Genomic DNA, 21451 nt, shown 5'->3' on the forward strand with positions numbered 1-21451 from the left:
AAAATAAGAATATTTTGCTTAAACTTTTGCTTATATCTCCTTATAAATATAAAGGAGATGTCTTAAAATCTATTTATCCTTTTTTATTTCAAGTATAGATCCCAAACCAAGCAAAGCCAAGAAAATCAAGAAAAATCAGCTCCTGTGTGACCTAATACAGCAGTTGCCAAACATTTTCTATAAAGGTCCAGATGCCTGTGGCACAAAGTCAGCCGTTGTTGATATGCGGTGAATGAGCAGACATGTCTCAATAAAACTTTATTGAGGAAAACAGTGGGCAGGATGGGACCACAGGCCTGGTTTGCCAATCCCTGCAGACAGTAGCCCCTGATGTTCTAAACCAAGATGCTCTCCAGCCACCTGCTGGCAGGGGGTTGCCAGAACCTGAGGAATTCAGGCTGCTAGAGGGAGCTCTCAAGCAGCAAATCTGCCGTGGTGTGTGATAACCAAAGCAGGCGGCCAGCAAGCACAGGGCAAAGTGCGGCAGGGCTGGGGCCAAGGCAGCTCGTCTGCCCATCTACACGCTCAAAGCAGTGTTGTTTAAGCACTGAACCAAGCAAGCAGGTTGATGGTGGCCTATGGCCCTCAAGTCCTCCATTGTTATTTTATGTTATCACAAACAGCCCTGACTGCTGTCAGACCTCAGTAGGGGCACGCTCCAATCATCCCACCAGAAGCCTGAGGTAGGCCCGGAAAGACAGGACCTCTGACTCATTTTCCACTTTTCTAGAATGAGGAGGAACATCTGCTTTGTTCTACAGACAGTACTCCCAGGATCAAAGAAACCACAAGGGGCTTCATGAGCTTTAAAGCCCTACTTAAGTGACTCTGAGCACAACAAAGGGAGACACAAAGGAAACCACAGGTTCAGATAGGAGCAGGCCTCAAATCTGAGCCAAGAGCAAACGACGTAGAATTACTGTGCCCATTAACAGTGACCCACCTCACAGCACCCCACATGACCAGAACTTACTGCTATCTGGAACACATTCTATTCTCTTTCCAGAACACACACACACACACACACACACACACACACACACACACACACACTATATTAATGGGAGAGAGTACTAGAAGTCAACAAGCAGGTGTGAACTATTCCAGTTTGATAATGTCCTGGGGGAGCCGCCAGCAAACAGTGTCAATGCCAAATTCACATCTTGGGTCAAGTGCAAAGCCCTTGGCTGCACCTTTAGTGGAGAGAGTGACAGGCAGCATCCACTTGGGGGCAAGTCAAAAGGAAAACACTTAACAGCTTCCAGCATAATGGCTAACAATCTTCCTGGCTTGGTGTGAAAGCGGTGGTTAGTTTAAGGACAGAAGATGAACCAATGGACTCTCCTCCCCTGCCCACACTGGCAGGTCACACAGGGTCACAAGCTGGTACTGGCCTGAAGGCCACATCTGGCCCAGGCCTTCTCCAGCCTCCACAGACCCAGACTCCCACAAAAGTGAAACTGCTGCCAATATTTAAATGACTGCAGACCCACATGAAGGTGACAATCTCCAGGTTGTCTTGGGAAACTGGAAGGCAATACTGGCCCTGCATTCTACCCAGAGAGAACAGGACCGACTACGGGGGGCTGCAGACTGCAGCCTGTGCCCTCGCCAGCAGCACCAGGGGCCTGCCTCCCCCTCCTGCCCCATGCCACTCTCTCTCTCTGTCTTGCCTTGCACGTGCCTCTGACAGCTTGGCTTACTGCCGCCCTTTCCCGTGGCTCAGGTCCTATCCTACTGTTTCTCTCTTAACCGCTGTATGCGCGACATACGTGAGAGTGTTCAAATTCATATCGTAAAACTGCACTAACTTCTGAAAAGCAGCCACTTGCTCCAAAAATCTATCATCATCAAAATAAATATGTCAGTGGGCTGGACCCAATGCTTTGGAGATATTGTGATCCCAGGGCGCATGACTTCCAATCCAGGCAGAATTTTCTCCCACAAGTAAGATCATGCCATGAAAGACAGCCCTGGACTAGGAACACCAGTGTTCCAATGCCAACTTTAGACCCATGAGCCTCATGAACTTGAGCCAGTACTTGACCTCCACGGGTCTGCGTCTCTTCATTCACTGAAATGGAGAGGACAGTCGTGCCTTGCCAATGCCAGAGAAGCAAATACGGCCACGTGAAAGGTGCTGCTGGAGAGACACACGTGTGGCGCCACTCTTTGATTTCCTATCTGATACATGACAGAGATGCCTATTTCTTCTTGGTTTAGTTTTGAAACAGGTGATGCTGTCTCCCAAGACAACTGCGGAGGAAGGGTTCTGAAGTTACAGGGGCACTGGAGCGTCCTGGCCTAAGGGAGATGATTCCTAGGTGGTGGGTGGGAGAAGGTGGTGAGGGTGTGGGAAAGGAGCCCTGCGCTACAGCTGGATACTCCCTGCCTATGTGCAGTGGCCTCAGGCTGCTCTCCTGCATCTTCTTGTTCTCTGTCCATCCCTTACCTTAGGAAGTAAAGCTGACAGAGCCATGCTCAGGATCCTCCTGAGCTTCCCCTCTCAGCACAAGCAGCCATCACCCCAGCTGTCTCCTCACGCCCTTTAGGCACCCACCACACTGTTTCTCCTCTGCTTTTTGAACACTCCCCAGTTCATTTCTGCACTTGCTATTCTCTCCACGGAGAAGGCTTTTCCCTGGCTGTCTCTTCTACATGTAAGGTCTTGGCATAAGTGCTGGGCTTTCAACAGCTACCCAACGAAAGCCTTGTCATTGTCTCCCCCAAACCGACAACTTGGATTCCCTTTCTATAAATGCTCTCTATAAAGAGCATATTTTTTTTCTTGATCACTATTACATGTATCATATCAGAAACTGAATGCTGGCTTAAGTTGCCTGTGACTCTCCTTTGATTAGAAGGCTCAGGAGAGGAGCAATGCACCTGGCTAGCAGCCCGGCCCACATGTGCCATCTAGCACGGTACACAGCATGAAGGAGATGCCACTAAACCTCTACCCTGCAAGTGGGTGAGTGGATGGACTGAAGAACAGGGGCGAAAACCTTAAACCTTAACTCCTGCTAGACAGGCGAACCCGGGCATATTGCTAGCCCTTCAGATTCTCAGTTTCTTGGTAGTGAGAATCAATTACTCTCCCAGGAAGCTGTTTTGAAATCTAAATAAGATCACCTGTTTTAGGTGCCTATCCGAAGCCCCATGCACAATGGCTCCTCAGAAAGAATAGCTTTTTAAGAGACACTATCTGGGGCTGGCCTTCCTAAGGGAGAGTCTGGGATTTCAGCCCTTCACAGGCAGTATATTAACATGTCTTTACATTAAAAGGGGGGAGAAAAGATGAAAATAGACTTTGTGTTCAAATAAATTTGTAGAGCTTCAGTTTAAACAAAATTAAACAGATTGTCTACTTGCAGGATATCTCAGAGGCTTGAAAAGACCTTTTTGTATTCAGAATTTCCAAGAGGATAATTTAACATTTAGCATTTCTCCCCAAAATTTGACCACAGTACTTTTCTTTAGTGAGTGGGAGGGGGAGCTGCCTCCCAGGGTCAGCCCTGAACAGAGCACATTTGGAAAACTACTCCTGTTTTACCTAATGCATTTCTAAAAGAATCCTGTGGACAAGGAATTCAACAAAAATTGGCCGAATGTTTTTCTCTCATAAATTTCTCCCAATTTCTATGCTAAAGGTCCTTAATATATTGATTTTTGTATCTGCCTACCACAGAAGAGAATTTTTATCTAAAAACTGTAAAGTGGAATGGGAGAGAAAAGGAAGGCAAATTAAATATGTCTTCATGTATGTGGCACAGGTTGGAACCTCTCCCCACCAGAGTAATAAACAGACCAGCAGGTGGCGCTCGAGGACTAAATTTGAAGAGGACATTACCTTTTTTTTTCTCAAAAAAAAAAATTCTCCTGTAAGGGTCTGTATGATTTCTAAATATTGGCCTCCAGCTGCCAAGAATCATCAGCTTGAAATCCAAAAGGGTAGGTGACTTGGGCACAGGAATTGAAACCCACAAACATGAGCAAAATAAGAAAATTATGTCTTCATCATGATACACATAGGGCCACCATCATTAATGTCTCCTGATTTAATTTCTTAAGGGGAAAGGCAGAGAAGGAGAGAAAAAGGAAGGGAGGTGGTACAGATACAAACATACACAAACTTTCTCATTTACTTGTAATGTAAGTGACTGACCACCCTTTGACCAACAGGATAATTTAAGATAGGTTGTGAACAGCTTTTAAAATGTCAATAATTATTATTTATCTTACTGCCTATTAGAAACGCATAAGCAGTGGTAATAACAGTGTAAAGTACACTTTTTTAAAATACGTAAATATATTTAAATAGAAGAGACAGAATAAAATTTAAGTAATAGTCTCAGTGGTATGAATATGAAAAAATTATGATGATGTAAATTGAATCTTGCAAAACCTTCTGAAGTTGCCATAATTGGACCCCATCCCCCTCTGTAGATTGGTCCTATTTGTCATTTACATATCAATTCAGCCATCACTGAGCCACTCAGGATCAACTTCTGCACCTCTACACACATGCTCCTGCTAGTAACTGGAGTGTGGAGTCTTTTAAAGTCAGAAATGTAGATATCCTCTTTGCCTCCTTTACATTACAGCATCTTTCAGCAAACACTATGGGGGTGGGAAGGGGATGGCTGGTTCATGCAAAGCCCAGGGAATATGATGGCAAGGATAAAACCAGACCCACTCTCCTGCCCTCCTGGGTGTCTCTGCATAAGTGATCACTTGATGGAACATGAAATGCAAACTGTGATGAGGGCATCACCTCCATCTCAGGATGCCCATAATCAGAGTCAGAGGCTGCACAGTAGTGATAGTAGAGGGGCACTGGCAGCAAAACTGGAGATGAAGAAGAGTTAACTAGGGAAGGGGGAGGAAAAGCTGTCCAGTTTTTAGTGTTCTTTTTACTATAAAGTATAATAAAAAATCACAATTAGAAGGACAAGGAAGAGCTTAAATAGAATGTTTAACTGTTCTGTTGTCCTCCCAATGCATGAGTCTGTACCCGGCTTCAGAGGCCACTTTTCTGGGAGACAGCTCATTAGGATTTGCTCCAGTCATGCAGCTATGGCTCCCTCCCTGACTTCGTCCAGGGGTCTGCAGCACTCAGGAGAAGCACCTAGAGGGCTTGCTCAAGCAGAGCTGGCTGGGCCCGGGCTCAGAGCTCCTGACTCAGCAGGTCTGGGGGCGCTGACAGTTGGCATTTCTAGTAAGTTCCTGACCAATGCTAATGCTGTCCCTCATCAGTCTTATTTCTCAAAGCCTAGCCCCGCCACCTTGCCTGGGCTCTGTGGGATGGGTTCAAAAGGAGGACTGCTCAGCCACACCCCAGAACTTGAGATCTAGGATCTCTGAGGCTAAGGGCCCAGGAGTCAGAAATGCAGCTACCGCGGATCAGGCTTCTGGAAAGACGAAGTCCCCCCATCCCATCTCCAGGCCCCGATGGGTGGTGCCCTCCCCAAGGGGCCTCCCTGTGTGGCTCACCAGGGGCGCCGATCTGGGCCCCCCACAAGCTGCCACCTGCCCCCAATCATCGCCCCGCTTACCCTGCAGGCGGTAGAGCTGGCCCGTGCTGCGCTGCCGGGTGATGTGCTGCCAGTAGGCGCTGCGCGGCAGGGGCACCATGGTGCTCAGAGAGGAGGCCCGCTCGCTCATCTTCACCTGGAGCTGTGGGCAGAGGAGAGAGCGGTGTGTCAGCAGCGCCGAGGCGAAAGGACTGACCGCGGGAGAAAGCAGGAGAGCCAGGAGCCGGTGGGCCGCGGAGCCAGCCCCTCAGTGGGTCTGGGGGCCTCCCTGGCCGTGGTGGACAGCTATGTCCTTGCTTGCCCAGATGCACCCGCCCTTCACCTGCTGGCAACAGGGATGCTCTGCTGGGGACCTTTCCTCAAATTCAGCTTCGTCCTGGTGGGCTGCACTGGCCACAGTTCCAGGACTGGGCCAGTGACCGGTGTCAGGCCAGCAAGACTGAATCCCCCAAGGCATTAATGAGGAAGACACTCAGCAGAGGGGTGCCAATGGTTTATGTCCATTTTGTCCTCTGTTCCCTCCTGAAGAGGGTCGAGGAGGTTTCCTGGCCCACTGTGGGTGAGCCAGAAATACGTGCTGAATGGGATTGTTGACGGGTAGGAAAGGGCCAGAGCGGATCCTGTGTTGGAACAATGATGGGAGAAAGTGAGTGAAAACCACTCAGGAGACAGCCACACCCTCCAGAGAGACCAGTGTCTACGGAGCCAGAGGCTAACCCACCACTGTGGCCCTTAATCCCTTTGGGTTCAATCTGCCTTGACCTGGCTGCCCACCCTCTAGCATCAGGAAGAAACCCTGCACACTTGACCAGGTTCCTTGTCTCTGCTGGTCACTGTTCAGACACCAAGGGAAGAAAAGAGAGGATGGCACAAGCCCCTGGACTTCCAGGAGTAGCCAGTGGCCACAGCACATCAGGGGAGGTGATCACACAGGGAGGGAGGTGTCTGAGAGAAGGTGGCCTAGTGGGATAGGTAAAAAAGGGTCAGTCATGGGGACAGGCATGCGAGAAGAATGGGCATGGGACAGGAAGCAGCCTCGGGTCCTCTCTCCCCAGATCCCCAGTCCTAGACAAGCCATGACACAGTCAATCATGCCACTGCACAGGAAGTGGTTTTTCACAAAGTTTGATTTCCTGGATGCACCCAGTCTTAAAAAAAAAAAAAAAAAAATTCCCACCCAGACACACAGGTTTGTGTGGGATGTTCACTGAGGCATGGTTTTCAATCAGTGGCAACTAGAGGTAACCAAAGTGCCCCTCAGTCAAGACCTGGGGAATTGCCAGTCCACAATGATGGTTGGCAACTGTTTTACCTGGAGACATAAGGTTTACACTGAGGAGAAACACATACATTTTGCCCCATGAAGGAAGCACGATGAGCACAGACCAACCGTCACACCTGGTCAATGCCATCGAAGCTGCTCTTGTGAAGGGCGGTGGCACTAAACACCTGCCCAGGGGGTGTAGGAGAGCTGGGTACAGTGCATCTGCTTCACCTCGCTGAGCACAGACAGGCACAGGAGAAAGAAAAGGCGACGCAGCAGCAATCAATGCCCATTTAAGGTTCTGTTTTCAAAGAAAAGTGTCCCCTTCTACCTGTTTTCGGCATTGGAGGGTTATGTCCACCCTGTAAAGCCAGGATGACCGAGGCTCATGTCCTGGAGATTCGTACCGGGTCAAGGAAACTCAACTTGAATAAAGATAATAACTGTCACTTAAAAGATTATTTTGTTGCTACATGTTGCATATAGTAGGTTTTCTGGACAATATTCCTGGTCCCATCTTAATATCAATTACCAAAATGTGTCCCTAAGTAGAACTGCAACACACTTGGTCTCATGGGATACCCTTTCCTAAATATGCACTCTTAAATTAAAAGGCACAAAAGCTAAGTACTAAGTGAGTAGAAAAGTTCAGCAGCTCCTTCTGAATATGTACAAATCTCCGAAAAAAGAAGCAACAGTTTTGTTTTTTTTTTTTTTTTTTTTTTTTTTTGGTGACATCTGGTAACGTTCCATCTCATTTACATGGATTTTAAGAAATATGGTGGGGAGCCTGAATTTAGAGATTTTATTTGATTTCTTAAATATAAAAAGATTAAATTTAATGTAATAACACTCTTAATATAAGGCTAACACTTGGGGAATAGTAGTCACTTCAAATTATTCACTTCTAAATGCAAAACCATTTAGGTGTCCCTGCATGATGGGACTGTATTTTTAGAAACCCTCCTTAAGAGCAAGAATGAGATGGCACCCTCACCATGTTTTATAGAGAACAGTGCAAAGCCTGACTCCCTGGTTCCCCCTCAACCTTTTCAAAGAATATCTAATTTTATAAAAGGAGCATTCTAATTGTCCTCAGAGGAAAAATGACAAGAAAAGCCTTCCCTTCCAACACTGCAAATATCTCTGAATAATTCTCTAAGCCTGAGAAGGCTCAGGGTGTCACTTGGTGACAGTCTAGCAGGGAAGTTCCCCGTGTTCCTGAATGCTCATGTCACTCAAACTAGCGAAGAGGGAATGAACGGCACTCCTGGTCATCACGGGTGAAAAACCGAGCCAGCAACCATTTGAGGAGGAGTCAACACAGGGCAACCTGGAGTATCTTGAAAGAACTGTGACCTTTCTCCTTTAGAAAAACACACACATTCACGCTTTCAAATAGTTTGGCTTTTTTTTTTTTTAACAATAGGCATAATACTTTCATAATTAAAAAATAATAAGAATTACCCTGAACCATAAAAATATAGGGGTTTCTATGCCATTATGTGACAATGACATTCCTGAAACATCTCTCATTCACATAACTGTGGGGGAAGTCAGGCTATGGGAAGGCCACTCAAAATGTGAGGCCATTTCCAGCCAGAGTCACTGTTCCTCTGGAGCATAGCTTGGACAGCCCAGGGAGGCTGCAGGGGATGTTGGTTGAAAATGGTGGCTGAAGGAGGCCTGGGTGGTGGAGGAGGAGGGAGGCCTCGTCTGAAAAGGTGGGTGCTTTGGACTGTGGGCACGTGGGCTAGATGGTGCAGGCTGTGGAGCATGCTCTGCTAGTCTCTCATCTTCGACAGCTGCCACTGGAAAGGCCCTGCCCAAGAGGCAGTTGATGAAGGGCATTTCCCTGTCCAGATTAAGGTGACAATGGCATAGATGTTAATCTGGGCTTCCCTTGCCCAGGAAAAGATCCCGTAGGAATCAGCACATCTTCAGCATTACAGCACATCTTTCCCCAATGCGTCAAGTGCTCTAAGCTCCACGCAGGTACAGACACGGTGCTGCACTGGAACAAACTATAGACAACTGCCCCACACTCTGGCCCCGCATATTCCAGCAAACACATGCCCTCAAAATGTATTTTTTTTAAAAAAAAAATGGTATAAATCATAAACCATCCATTTTCTTTCCTCTGACGGTCAACCGAACAGTTTCATGAAACACTGGAATTGTTAGAATTTGGGGCGCAAACAGGCCAGTCTCTTGAGTTAATCAGCCAATAAACCAAGTATCTCCTGTCAGACAGCCCAGATCCGGCAGCCCCTCCACTCCTGTGCCTCCCCTGGCCTTTAACATGCCATTCAGCTGCTCCCACCTCCAAGGGGCACTTTGGCTCTGAAGCCTGAGAGCACCCTCCCCTTCTCACCTCCTGCCAAGACTCACCAATCACCTCCCTAGATAGTTCCCTCAGACTCCTCCTCCTCCTCCCTCAAGGGGATCAGGTGCTCCCAACAGCTACCCCAGAGCCCTGTGCTCATTCCAATCATTTCTCCATTGTGCGACAGCCACTAAACTAGCCCACCTCCTTCTGCAGACCTGGAACTCTAGGAGAGCTGAGATCAACAGCTTTTATCTCTGGGGCTCAGCACTGACCCAGGGCCTTCAGAGGCTAAATGAATGTGTGGTGGATGGATGAAAGAATGCAGAAACCCAGCCTTTGCCCAACCAAGTAGCAGGAAACTGTTCTCAATCCAACAAATGCCATGTCTTCTTAGCCCAAAGCTGAATTCATGCAGAAACTTCAGGTCCAGGTTAAATCAGCATGGTTGTCTGTGGCTGCCTGTGGAAGACACAGTAAGGGCTTCACCTCGCTCTCTGCTTTGTCATTCAAGTGTGAGCTGAAGCGCTTGGGGAAAGATCTGCTTGTGTGTAAGTATAATTGTTTAGGACAGACCAGTAGCAGGAGAGTTCAGTTCTACATGCTCAGCTGTGCCATCAGCAGCATGAGCTCAAGATGCCACCAGGGAAGAGAGACAGGCTTCATGAAGTCAAACAAGTGCCCCTTGTCCTTCAAGAGTGAGCCTTCCCCTACACAGACAGGATGCCTGTAGGTCTCTTCCTAGCCCAGCCTGAGTCCTGGTGCTGCCAATCAATCTGGGCTACCAACTGGGTAGCACCATGCTGCCGGAAGAGAGAAGAGACCATGGACCAGGAGACCCCTGTCACAATTTCAATGCTGCTCCATGTCAGTTCTGTGGTACTATAGGTCTCTTTCCTTATAAAACTAAGAGACAGACAATAACACTGAAAACAAATTTAGAAAAATTATTAGACTGTTATAAAAAAAGGAACTTGATACACACTACCTGTGTGATCCTAAAATAATTGCATCATGTGAAAGAAGCCTGTCACAAAGACCGCATATTGAATTATTCTTCTTGCAAGATTTGTCTGGAGCAGGCCAATCTCTAGGGAAAGAAAGCAGATTGGGGGTGGCCTCGGTCTAGGAGCTAACAGCTAAAGGTGATGATGAAAACGTCCTGGAATAGATAGTGTCAATGGCTTCACAAACCCCAATATTTTAAAACTATTAAATTTGCAGCCTGAAAGGGTCCATGTGCATAGCAGGGTACATATGGCATGTTTACATCTCAGTGGAGCTGTCACCCAAGATAGAAAAATCAGATAGTATGTGTGACATACATTGTTTTAAAAGCACTATACAGTGAACTAGCAGGTATACTTCCTGTCAGGCAGTCTCAGAGGAAGTGACATTTAAACGAAGACCTGTGTGACAATGGCTGAAGCATGGTATTTATCATCATTGTCGACAGCCGTCAGATCCTTTTAAAAACTTCCCAACACTCACAGTGAAGAGGGCGAATGTCCAGGGCCTGTCCTCATAATGAAAACATCACATGCACCTTGCTGGGAAAGAAAATTCTAGTGACCAGACCACTGTGATGGTTTTCAATGGGGAAGGAACAGCTGTCCTCCCAGCAGCAGGCCACACTACAGCCTCCGTCTTCATGCAGTTTGGCTGTCACTGCCTGGGTGCTGTGCACCTCTTTCAGAAGTGCAGAGCTGCAGACCACCCTCGCCACAGTGTCCCTCTCTGCAACCCAGTTGCCTTAGCACAGAGCACTGTGGTGGGCAAATGTGGACAGCCTGGCAGTCTGTGATGGATCGATGCTTCCAGTCCGTACACTGTGTTCGTGACACTGTCTGGGCCCATTCAGCAGATCAGGACTTTAAGACCCAATTCCACCCTGCTCAGACCCACCAACCTCCCTGGGCTGCTCCTGAAAGTAACTCAAGGGGGGCTTCTGGTACATGCAAACCATACCGGAATCTTCCATCCTCTCAATCTGGGCCCTGATGGGACTTCACCGAGACATGGCTGTGACAGTCAGATTCAGCTGTGAGTTTGAAGCCACATCCACTCCTGGATAATCTTCTCAACCCCTGAAACTTCCAATGCTCCTCCAATCCTGACGATTTCCTCAGTTTAAGAATATACTGAGGGTTGGGGTTGTGTGGGGTTGTGGCTCAGTGGTAGAACACTGCCTAGCACGTGTTAAGCGCTAGGTTTGATCCTCAACACCATATAAAAATAAACTAAATGTATTGTGTCCATCTACAATTAAAAAAATTTTTTAAAAAAGAATATATTGACAGCCAGGCACAGTGGCACATGCCTGTAATCCCAGCCGCTCTGGAGGCGGAGGCGGGAGGGTCCCAAGTTTAAAGCCAACATCAGCAAAAGGGAGGCGCTAAACCCTCAGTGAGACCCTCTCTCTAAATAAAATAAAAAATAGGACTATGGATGGGGCTCAGTGGTAGAGTGCCCCAGATTTCAATCCCCTGGAACCCCTCCCCACCAAAAAAGGATATATTTATAACCAACAAATGTCTATGGCTATTTTAAACACAAACTGTGGGCAAAGCTGAGCCAGAAAGGATAACCCAGCCCAAGAAAGAATTCCAGATGAGACTTGTGTCTCCATATCTTTCTGTCCTTCTGCTCAAAGCTCAGCAGTCCCCTCGGCCACCACATTCCAGTATTTTCCAGGCTGCATTCTCAACAGTTCTTCATAAAACTTCTGCTGATCTGCTCTCCTGCAAAAACAGTGTCTGTAAACATAATCCACCCATGCTCTCTGCATCCTGGATCTTCCTTTAGCCTGCAGAAGTATTGTTTAACAATCCAGGAAGGATTGTTAAAATGCAGATTCCTGGCTTTGCCCCTAGAGTTTCTGCAGAGGGAACCCAAGAATTTGGATTTCTGATGAATCCCCAGATAGCTCTGATCTTCACTACCAAGGGACTACACTTGGAAGTCCAAACACCTTTGGACCAACCATTCTAGGAAAAGTTTCCCATCATAGTAAGAGGCCAGCCTTGCAAACCAGACAAGCTGTGTGAATGCCCAGAATCTGCCAGGAAAAAACAGCACGACCCTAGGCTAGCTAGGCAACCGTCCTCCGTCCTGAATAGCTTGTCAGTAAAGCCGGAGAAAAAGAGTTACTACTTGGCAGCTAATTCCTAGACCACATGTGATTCACTGTGGGGTTCTATGAAGGTGAGCAATATTTATAATTAGCCCCATATAGTGAGACTCTCTTTAGCAAGGGTTTCTAAACAAGGTCATCATAGGAACATTCATATTTATTTTAAAACTGAAATGTTTGATACCAGACTGTGTTTCTGGCTTGAGGGCAGAAGCCTTAAAAAGTTTTCAGGCAATGACCACAAGAAAGCCACATATGAGCTCAAGTAAGTAAATATGCATGGAGAACATATTAACCACCTGGGCCTTCAATGACAAACTCAAGCTGAGCCCATACTATGGGCACCAAGAGGAGGAACAGGAGGAAGCCAAGGAGTCCTGGGCCCTAGGGGGCCCTGCATTGAGGCTGCTCTCTCAAAGACAGCTCAGGCTTTGGATCTGGACATATTTTGCTAGGCACCAGAGAGAGCAGAGGGGCCCACATTTTTGCAATACTTATTATGGATTTAATGAGACTTCTAATAACTTGTGTTCTTTTTTAGTATTCTTATTTTTTTTTTATGTTCAGGTAATACAAAAAAGCATCTAAGGTAAACTTTAAATCAATCCTGTATCCAGTATCTCCCACCAACAAAGATAATAAAAAAGCACCTTTATTATGTTAGCCTGTTTTCTTTGTCTTTTTAAAATGTGCATGTGTAATGCCTGAGCATATAGTTACACTGTCTTCTTTCTATGTTATGAACACATGCTACACTGCTAAACACCACCGTCTCCACAATGTTATTTCAACGTCCCCACCTCAATCTGTCCTTGGGCTGTACCACCCTTTCTTTGCTCTATTTTCTAATCTTTTATTTATTTATTTATTTACCATAGGAGATAGTAGATTTAAATCCTGACCCAATCTCCTTTAGAGCTTTTTTCTGCTGACCACAATTTTCATTCGGGGACCCACTCTATCCACAACTATTCCAATGACTGGTTTTTAAATGAGTTTTTAAATTTTAATTTTAATTTGCATATCAAAGGGACTTTTCCATTGACTCAAAAATTACATTTAAACGTTGCTCTATCAAAAAAGTAGATAAGTTGGCAATTTCATTTTTTATTGTTAAACAAAGAAGTCTTACCTTCACATAATTGTGCAACGGACTCATCTGCAGTCATTTGAAAGAAAAAGGGTAACTCTTTGAGAATTGCTAAGGTTTAGATGTGAGGTGTCCCCCAAAAGCTCAGGTATGAGATAGTGCAAGAAGGCTTAGAAATGAAGTGATTGGGTTGGGAGAACCTTAAACTGATCAGTGCATTAATCCACTTGAATGGATTAACTGGGTGGTAACTGTAGATGGGTAGGGTGTGGCTGCTGGAGGAGGTGGGTCACTGGGGGTGTGCCTTAGGCTGTATATTCTGTCACTGGTGAGCAGAGCACGCTCCTCCCACCCCTCTCTTTCTGCTCACCATGTTCTGAGCTGTTTTCCTCCACAACTGTCTTCTACCATGATGTTCACCCAAGGAATAGAACTGGCCGTCTATGGGCTGAGCCCTCTGAATCCATGGGCCCCCAAATAAACTATGCCTCCTCTAACAGTTCTTATCAGATCTTTTGGTCACAGAAACAAAAATGCTGACTAAAACAAGAAGCGATATAAAAAGATTTGAAAAGAAAGGGGCAGCCATCACGTCCCAGGCTCACGGGGAGAGCCTGTCATTGGGATGCACTTGCATGCCATCTGCCCAGGATTCCCAAGTGCGATCTGCACCTGCACCTGCAGTCTCGGCCCTGAGCTTCAGACATGCACATGTGACGCCCACTTCCCACTCCACTTGACTGTGCAGCAGACAGTTTCCATGGAAAATGGCGGAACCTGACCTGCCCTATCTCCCGCTCCACACCTCCCCAGCCTCCTCCACTGTGCAGGCGTTTCTACCACTCTACCTGCTGCTCTGGGAAAAGAAAAACTCCCTGGCCCTGTCATGTCTCTTCTACCTCTAAGACTCCTCATCAATGAGTGAATGCTGTTGGTCTGATCTCCACCATCACCATCCGGTCCACGTGGTGATCACACTCTCCTGGATGTCCAGGTGCTCATCTTCTTGCTGGTACGCTTGCCCTCCTCACCCCGAGTCTTCTCCAAACTGCTTCCAGAGTGATCCTTTCACAGTGTTGGCATTAACTCAGCCCTACTCAAAGCCCTCAGTGACCTCCCAACTTGCCTTGAGAAAAAAACACAAAGCCCTCACGGCAGCTTCAAGTCCAGACAAGACCTGGCTGTTGGCTATCTTGTATGCTCTTCTCATTTTCTGCTCCCAAATCACCAGCTTCCTGGCATGTGAACAAAGCACAGAGCTGCCTCGGGGCCTTTGCACTCACTCCCCTCTGCCTAAAACACCTGGCCTTCAGACAATTCAAAGGCTCCCTGCTCCCTTTCCTCAGATCTCTGTCTGAGTTCTACTTAACCAGGTGACAGCTCTGGTCACTTTCTCTTGCTTACACTTGTCATCCTCTTCACAGTGCTCATCAGCTCTTGATGAATATTTATATGTTGATTATTGACTTTTGATTGCTAATTGTCCATCTCCCCTGAAACAGTGTGTGAACTCCTTGGAGGACAGAACTCTTCCCTGCTCTCTGCAGTACTCCTGCCTCCTAGACACTAGCCGGTGCCATAAAGCAGCCTCCTGCCCACGATTTCGCTTTCTCTGTTGTCAGGCTTCCACGGTCCAGAAACACAAAATGGGCCCAGAAATAAAGAATCCATATGTTTTAAATAATTCTTCTACAACATACTATTAAATTCTTTTGTTTTAGTATTAGTTTTTACTCTCTTGCTCTGCCAATTTGTAAATTGAATGTGACATTAGCCACATATGAATAAGCGAAACAGTGCACACAGGGCTAGTCACTAGCCATGGATTCAGGCACCCACCCACCAGGGTCTTGGAAGGCATCCCCCAAAGGTAAAGGGGGGACCACTGCACTCACATTTGTAGACTGAATTAATTTTTAATGAAGACATTATTTTATATTTATTATGTTGTCCATATTTTGGAAGGATACCAAAGAATCCAGCCAAGTGCTGGCCCTCAGGACGTCGGACCTGGGCTGCCAGAGCGTGGGAGACTTATCCTGCCCCCTCCCCAGCACTCTTTGACTTTAGACCACGTGCAAACTGAAATCAACACATCTCAAAATAAGTGACAACCCTTGCTCAGTTACACCCTAGGCCACTCACTAACTTCAGGAACTCTGTGACCTCGGATAAGGCACTTGGGGGAGGAAAAGGTAAGGGGGCCACCCCACCAGGTTCGGTCCTGCCAGGAGGACGCCTCTTCCCGCTCTGGACTTTGTGGTGCTACTGGCCCCCCCCTCCACTCCAGCCCCGCCCCTTTGCTCTCCTGCAAATGACACTAGAAAATGAAAACCAGAAGTTAAAAGGAGACTAAAAAAAAGAGTTCTCAAAGAAACCAAACATAATTTCAAGTCTAACTTGAAAGAAGTATTCCGAATATCTCATGAATAATAAATATATGTTTTGAGCTGAATCTTAAAGTGGTAGGTCTGTTTCTATGAAATCCAGACCCAGTGAACAAAAATCTTACACAATGAATTTCCTTAAGAAGACTTGAAAAATCAAGCATGAATTTGTGTAGTGTACAGTCTCTTTACCAAGCTGGACAAGTCTGTGAAGGTTTATCCTTCAACCCCATAAGGGTCTCACTAATGCAGGTTGCCCTTGGGTGCTGGGCCTAATTTATTGAGATGAACACATTGGCTGCATTCTTTGGGGCTCTTTCTGCTTGAGGAAGCAGGTTCCTTTAGTCAATACAAACTGCTTAAAATGCTAATCACTCTGCCGGGTGGCAGTAAGCAATTCCTCTCAAACAGAGATGATATGGAACAACGCGGTCCTTAATCATCACAGGCAACCACGTGGTCCATGAGGAGAGATGACTCATTCTGAAGGTGCACAGAGACCTGCATGATGTCCTGTGCACTCTCTCCTCGCATCTCCATTAGCTGCTCTCCCTCGGTGCTAAAGGAAGAGCTACTTCATAAAGGAATGGAATTTTCTGCAATAAGGGAATTCAGCAACTTACCACTTGTTCTTGCTTCCTAAACACAAGAAACCTTGTAAACACACATGGCCATATGCTTGAAAAGACTGGTCAAGGTCCACTGTGACTAGACAAGTGGGAAACGACGCCACGTTTGACATTCTGCTCTCAGCACTGGGCAGGCAAAATGTTTTATTGTGGATTTTTCTCTGCATAAAGGGCTTCAAAGGAAGAAGGCCAGTCATTCCCTAGATCCTATGCTTTTCCTTGCCTCTTCTGAGACAGTTCTTCTTCTTGAAAGTATATATCTTCCCCCCAACCCCCAAGGACCAAGGACCAAGGACTCATTTTAGCGCACAGTTCTCCCAGTGTGTTCCCTGGACCAGAGGCATCAGAATCACCTGAGTCATTACTGGAAATGCAAATTCCAATGTCCCATCTCAAATCTTCTAGAACATGGCTGGGGAGGGGGGCAGGAGGGGGGCTGACTTCGCCAGCCTTGCAGGTGACTCAGCAACACAATGCTGGAGACCCAGGGCACCTGCACCTTCCCCTCCCTCCCCAGCTCGCGGAGTACAGAACTCCACTTACCAAATCGTGAGTCTTTAATCTTCAGTTGCCTCCTCTGTGAAATGGACTAACAAAATGTAAATGCTTTAGTATCTTGAATGGCAATATAGCAATACCTGTTTAAATGTCTAAAATGTATAATAATAATAATAATAATGCACTAATTTAAAGAATAATATCAGGGAGATCAGAATAGAGCAAGTGGATGAGGGAAGAAAAGAGAGGAGGGAAAGGGAAGAGAATGGGGAGAAAACTGAGCAAATTATATTCTGTGAATATATGAAGATGGCATAATGAATTCCATTATTAAGTATAATTATAATGCACCAATAAGAAAATTTCTAAAATAATATTTTTAAATGTATTTATGTCCTTCAATTCAGCAACCTTACTCTTGAGTTTAGAAAATTCCATTGACTAAGATATAGTTTAGATACTCAGTTACCATTGACAGTATATAAGAACACAGGTCCAAGGTGTTTATTTTGGCATTGTTCTTTAGTGGCAAAATAAATCTGATTGACCTGGAGATAGGCCCAACAAATTCTGTTACATCAAGATGGGAAATATCATAGAGTCATTATAGAGAACGGATAAGGTAGAGGTTGACAAACTTTCCTGTTGCAGGACACACTGTCTCAATTGGCAACTACTCAAACTCCTCAGTTTCATTGTAGAAACAGCCACAAAACACAGGTGACTGGGAGCAGAGCTGTGTTCCAATAAAACTTGACTTACAAGAAACAGGCACAGGCCAGATTTTGTCCCTGGGCCAGAGTTTGCCAGCACCAGAATCTGCGCTGACTTCACAACTTGTAACAATTTCCACTAGGTAGGCTGACTGTTAAATCAGAAGTAGGTTCTTTGCAAATGAGCAACATGGTTGCAACTTTGTAAAATAAACAAGGGCCCCCAACTAGCCTGAGCCTGAGGGTAGGCATCTATCTACCTATGTGTGTCTACACTTATAGGTAGATCCAGGTACCCGTGCAGCTTAGAATGGTACAGGAGGACAGAAAGACATGCATTTCTTAACAAGATTCAGGAGTTGCAACTGAAGAGAAAGGAGGCAAAAGAGATGCCTACAAACAATGAAAAAGAAAATAGCAGCAATCATCATCTGCATGATCTTAATTTTGTGGTTAGTTAAATTTCACACACATGAGTTAATGTAAAAGTTAAATTTGATATGATTTAAAAATCAGTCCCTATCGCCAAATAATTGGGAAAATTAAAGGAAATAAAGCATGCAGCCCCTCAGCACAGAGCCAGATGGAGCACAGAGCCCTTGGGTGAACTCAGCCTCCTGATGTGGTTTCCTGCTCACCGGCTCCACACCCATCAGCCTGCCCCTTCCTTTACCCCTCCAGCTGAATTCTGCACTCAGGGTCCTTGCTTCATTCATTCACTCATCCCATTCCTTCATATACTCAGACCATAGTGGCTGGAAACCTAGAAGTGAATAAAACCCAGCTCTGGTCATATTACCATCTGTCCCACATGATGCTAATTGTGGGACAGAAGACCCTTCCTTGAGCTGAGTTCTCTCCTTCCTCAGGCCAAAGAAGGCTTCTCACATATCATTCCATGATTCCAGGCACATAGGAGGCACTTACTTAATAAAAAATGACTGAATCATTGATGTATGAATTGACCAAAGGAATGAATGAATTTCTTAGTGAACAAGAACCCGCTACCATCTGCCCTCCCCTCTCCAATCATCCTCTCCTAGTATAGGTCAGTAATAACCCCAGCTCAGGTTACTTCTGTAGTTGGTATGTACCAGGTGCTGAGCCAAGCAAGTGTCTTACCTAGCAAGGTATGTACTAGTATAGTTCCCACTTTACAGAGGGGAAAAAAATTCTAAGGATGTTCAAGGACACCAAGCTGGAGGGATGCCCAGCTAGGACTTGGGAGCTGGCCCTCACTCCAGAGCTATGCTATTAGCTACATCTCACAGGAAGAGCTGGGGATATTGTGAACACCCTAAAAGGTGGGCTTCTGTCTGTTTTTTTCATAATAACAACAGCTACCTGGATTGCATCTCCAAAGCTTAGCAAAATAGCAACTGGCCAAAAGGCTGGGCTACAAGGAGATGAGGATGCCCCTGACACCTTAGGAATAGAGTATCAGAACTTTGACCAGGCCCTTGAAACCCTACTGCCCCAAGGTCCTTCTTTCAACTGGAAATTCACTATCTACCAAACACACAGTCTCCCCAACTTTCTAACGAAACCCCATCCTCACCTCATAGGCTGCATAAGCCTGACTCCAGCTCTGACAGATGTTTAGCAAGAGTCACTCAAAGAGCTGTCTTTATTTTCTCCAACTCCTCTCCCTTGTCCTGACATTTGGAGGCAATGGGTTGGGTATTCCTATGATCAAAATGTTATGAAAACATCACAGCCTAGTACTGAACTTTCAAGGAAAGAGCAAGCAGGGGCTTATTTCCTCGACATCCAAAGAAAAAGAAAGAAAAGGAAAAGACAGAAAGAAAAGAAAAAGTGGGTACGAGAGAAAGATCACTTTCTTGCTAAGGAAAAAAATAAATGCAAAGGAGATGGGCCTTGGTGAGCAGAACTTTGGCTGAAACAATGGTTCCACTGTGGCGCTCAGCTTTGACAAGCAGACTGTTTGTAAAATCAACCATTTGGGGCCAAATTCCCAAGTGCAGCATTTTGCCGCATACCAGATGCACCCCCACAGTTATTTTTGTGGGGAATGAAAGTGATTTGCATCAATTTATTCAGAGCCATCTGAATCCTCAACCACATGCATAAAACAAAATCATTGCTCCCTTTGCTTCTGGTGATTCCTCATGCCTCCTTCTTAGGGAAATCCTCTCCCGCCTGTACTTGAGGAGAGCTCTCTGCAGGGACTGAGCTCTCTGTGGTCTTCTAAATCCGACTTGCCTGGAACCTGAGCATTGTTGGGCACCAGGAGGGAAATGAACTTGGAATTCTGCCTTTTTTTTTTTTTTAATCTATGCTCATAACGGAATTTATTTGATCTTCCTCCTGTCCATTCAACAAACCTTTATGCCCATAATCTAGAACTTATAGCAGGCAGATGGGGCCTTGTCCCTGCCCCCAGAGGCCTGCAGCCTAATGGGGCAGCTACTTTCTCACTTTTAAAGTTAATATCTAAGGCAAAATCCCACCTGGTCAGATTGACCCTTTAGACACCATGCCCTCAGTCAACAGAAGCAGGGGTCCTGTGACAAGGTGACTAGAACATGCCAGAATGGAGGGAGGATTCATTTCCTGCCTGGAAGGAAGCACCTGCCCAAGTATCTGTGCTGTACTTTGTCTTGTTGCTTGGTTGTACTTTGCTTTCAGAGCAAGAAGTAATTGAGCAGATTTATAAAGTCCTGGCTGAGTGCTGGGCTTGTTGAGCCCCTCACAGAAAGCCCCTGATAGTCTGATGTGGTTGGGCTCTTTGATAATGCACTAACAGCATCAGGGACTGCAGGACACAACTCAGTCTATCACCCACATTCTCTGGGTCGCCTGCTACACCCTGCTGCATCCCGATGCCTCTCTGCCTCCTGGTCTACTTCACACCAGCTGAGGGAGTAAGAGCAGAATCACTAGAACTGCTCACATCTGCTAGAACTTACTAGCTCCTTCCCATCACCTCAGGTGTACTAGCTCATGGGAACCACACAGCAAGGCAAGGCAAAGACACTGTCATTACCACCCACATGTTACCTCAAGTACCTAAGGCTAAGAGAGGCAAGTTCCACAGCTCAGAAGTAGCACTCAATTCTGGACACAGTGATCCAGCAGATTCTGGCCCCCCCTCTAGCAGAACTCACGTATTTTTAGTACCCAGTTTCTCAACCTTGGCATCACTGTCATTGGGGGCCAAGTTATTCTTTGTCCTGTGCATTGTAGCAGTATCCCAGTGTTAGGGTCTGTAAACAAGTCAAGGTGGCGCCTGGCATTTTGCCAGAGGGAGTGGTTTGTGAAGTAACAACTTGTGTACATTGAAACAGCAGGAGTGGGAGCCGTTTATTGTAGGACAGGAGGGGTATATATACATTCCACACAGCGAGCCATTAAGTGTGGAGATTCCTTATTGGTTGACTGCTGTATCTAGTTTATGTTCAATTCTGCCACGTGATCAGTGCTGGCTTCATGAAAGAAGGTTTGATTCATGAGTAAACGCTAGGGAGTTCTAAATTAAAGAGATAAGACTCTAATTACCTTTAATACAAGCTCTGGGACAGCTTCTCCTAGCTCCCACCTCCAGCCACCTAATACGGTAGCGAGGTTTACAGAAGAGGCTAGCAAGACACAGAGAGAACGCACCAGGGAGTAGGCTTTTATTGGGGAACAAAAAAATTCCAGGGAAAATCCCATCCAATAAAGGTTAAGGGGGGCAGCATCCCAAGGTCAGGGGTGGCGATTGGGTCTTCGGGGCAGTGGCCAGACATGCCTCTGCTCGGACAAGCCCTCGGACCTGGGAAAGGATGGGGAAAGCTCTGACACAGCTGTGTCTAAGTGCCTCTCACCCAGCCAGGGAGGTAACTCAAATCACATTCGAGGATGGCCTCCCACACCA

The 21451-nt window shown here is 46.2% G+C and overlaps 1 protein-coding gene across 1 annotated transcript in view; it reads right to left on the reverse strand.

Moving 5' to 3' along the window:
• The window catches only part of Dok5 (docking protein 5), a 146386-nt gene that overhangs the window by 1040 nt on the left and 123895 nt on the right, over positions 1-21451 (reverse strand). The window contains exon 7 of the mRNA XM_026391011.2: positions 5556-5676. Within this exon, the coding sequence (XP_026246796.1) occupies positions 5556-5676 (121 nt within the window). The remainder of the gene's footprint in view (positions 1-5555; positions 5677-21451) is intronic.

This window comes from Urocitellus parryii, chromosome 6, assembly GCF_045843805.1.
Source record: "Urocitellus parryii isolate mUroPar1 chromosome 6, mUroPar1.hap1, whole genome shotgun sequence".
Classification (NCBI taxonomy): domain Eukaryota; kingdom Metazoa; phylum Chordata; class Mammalia; order Rodentia; family Sciuridae; genus Urocitellus; species Urocitellus parryii.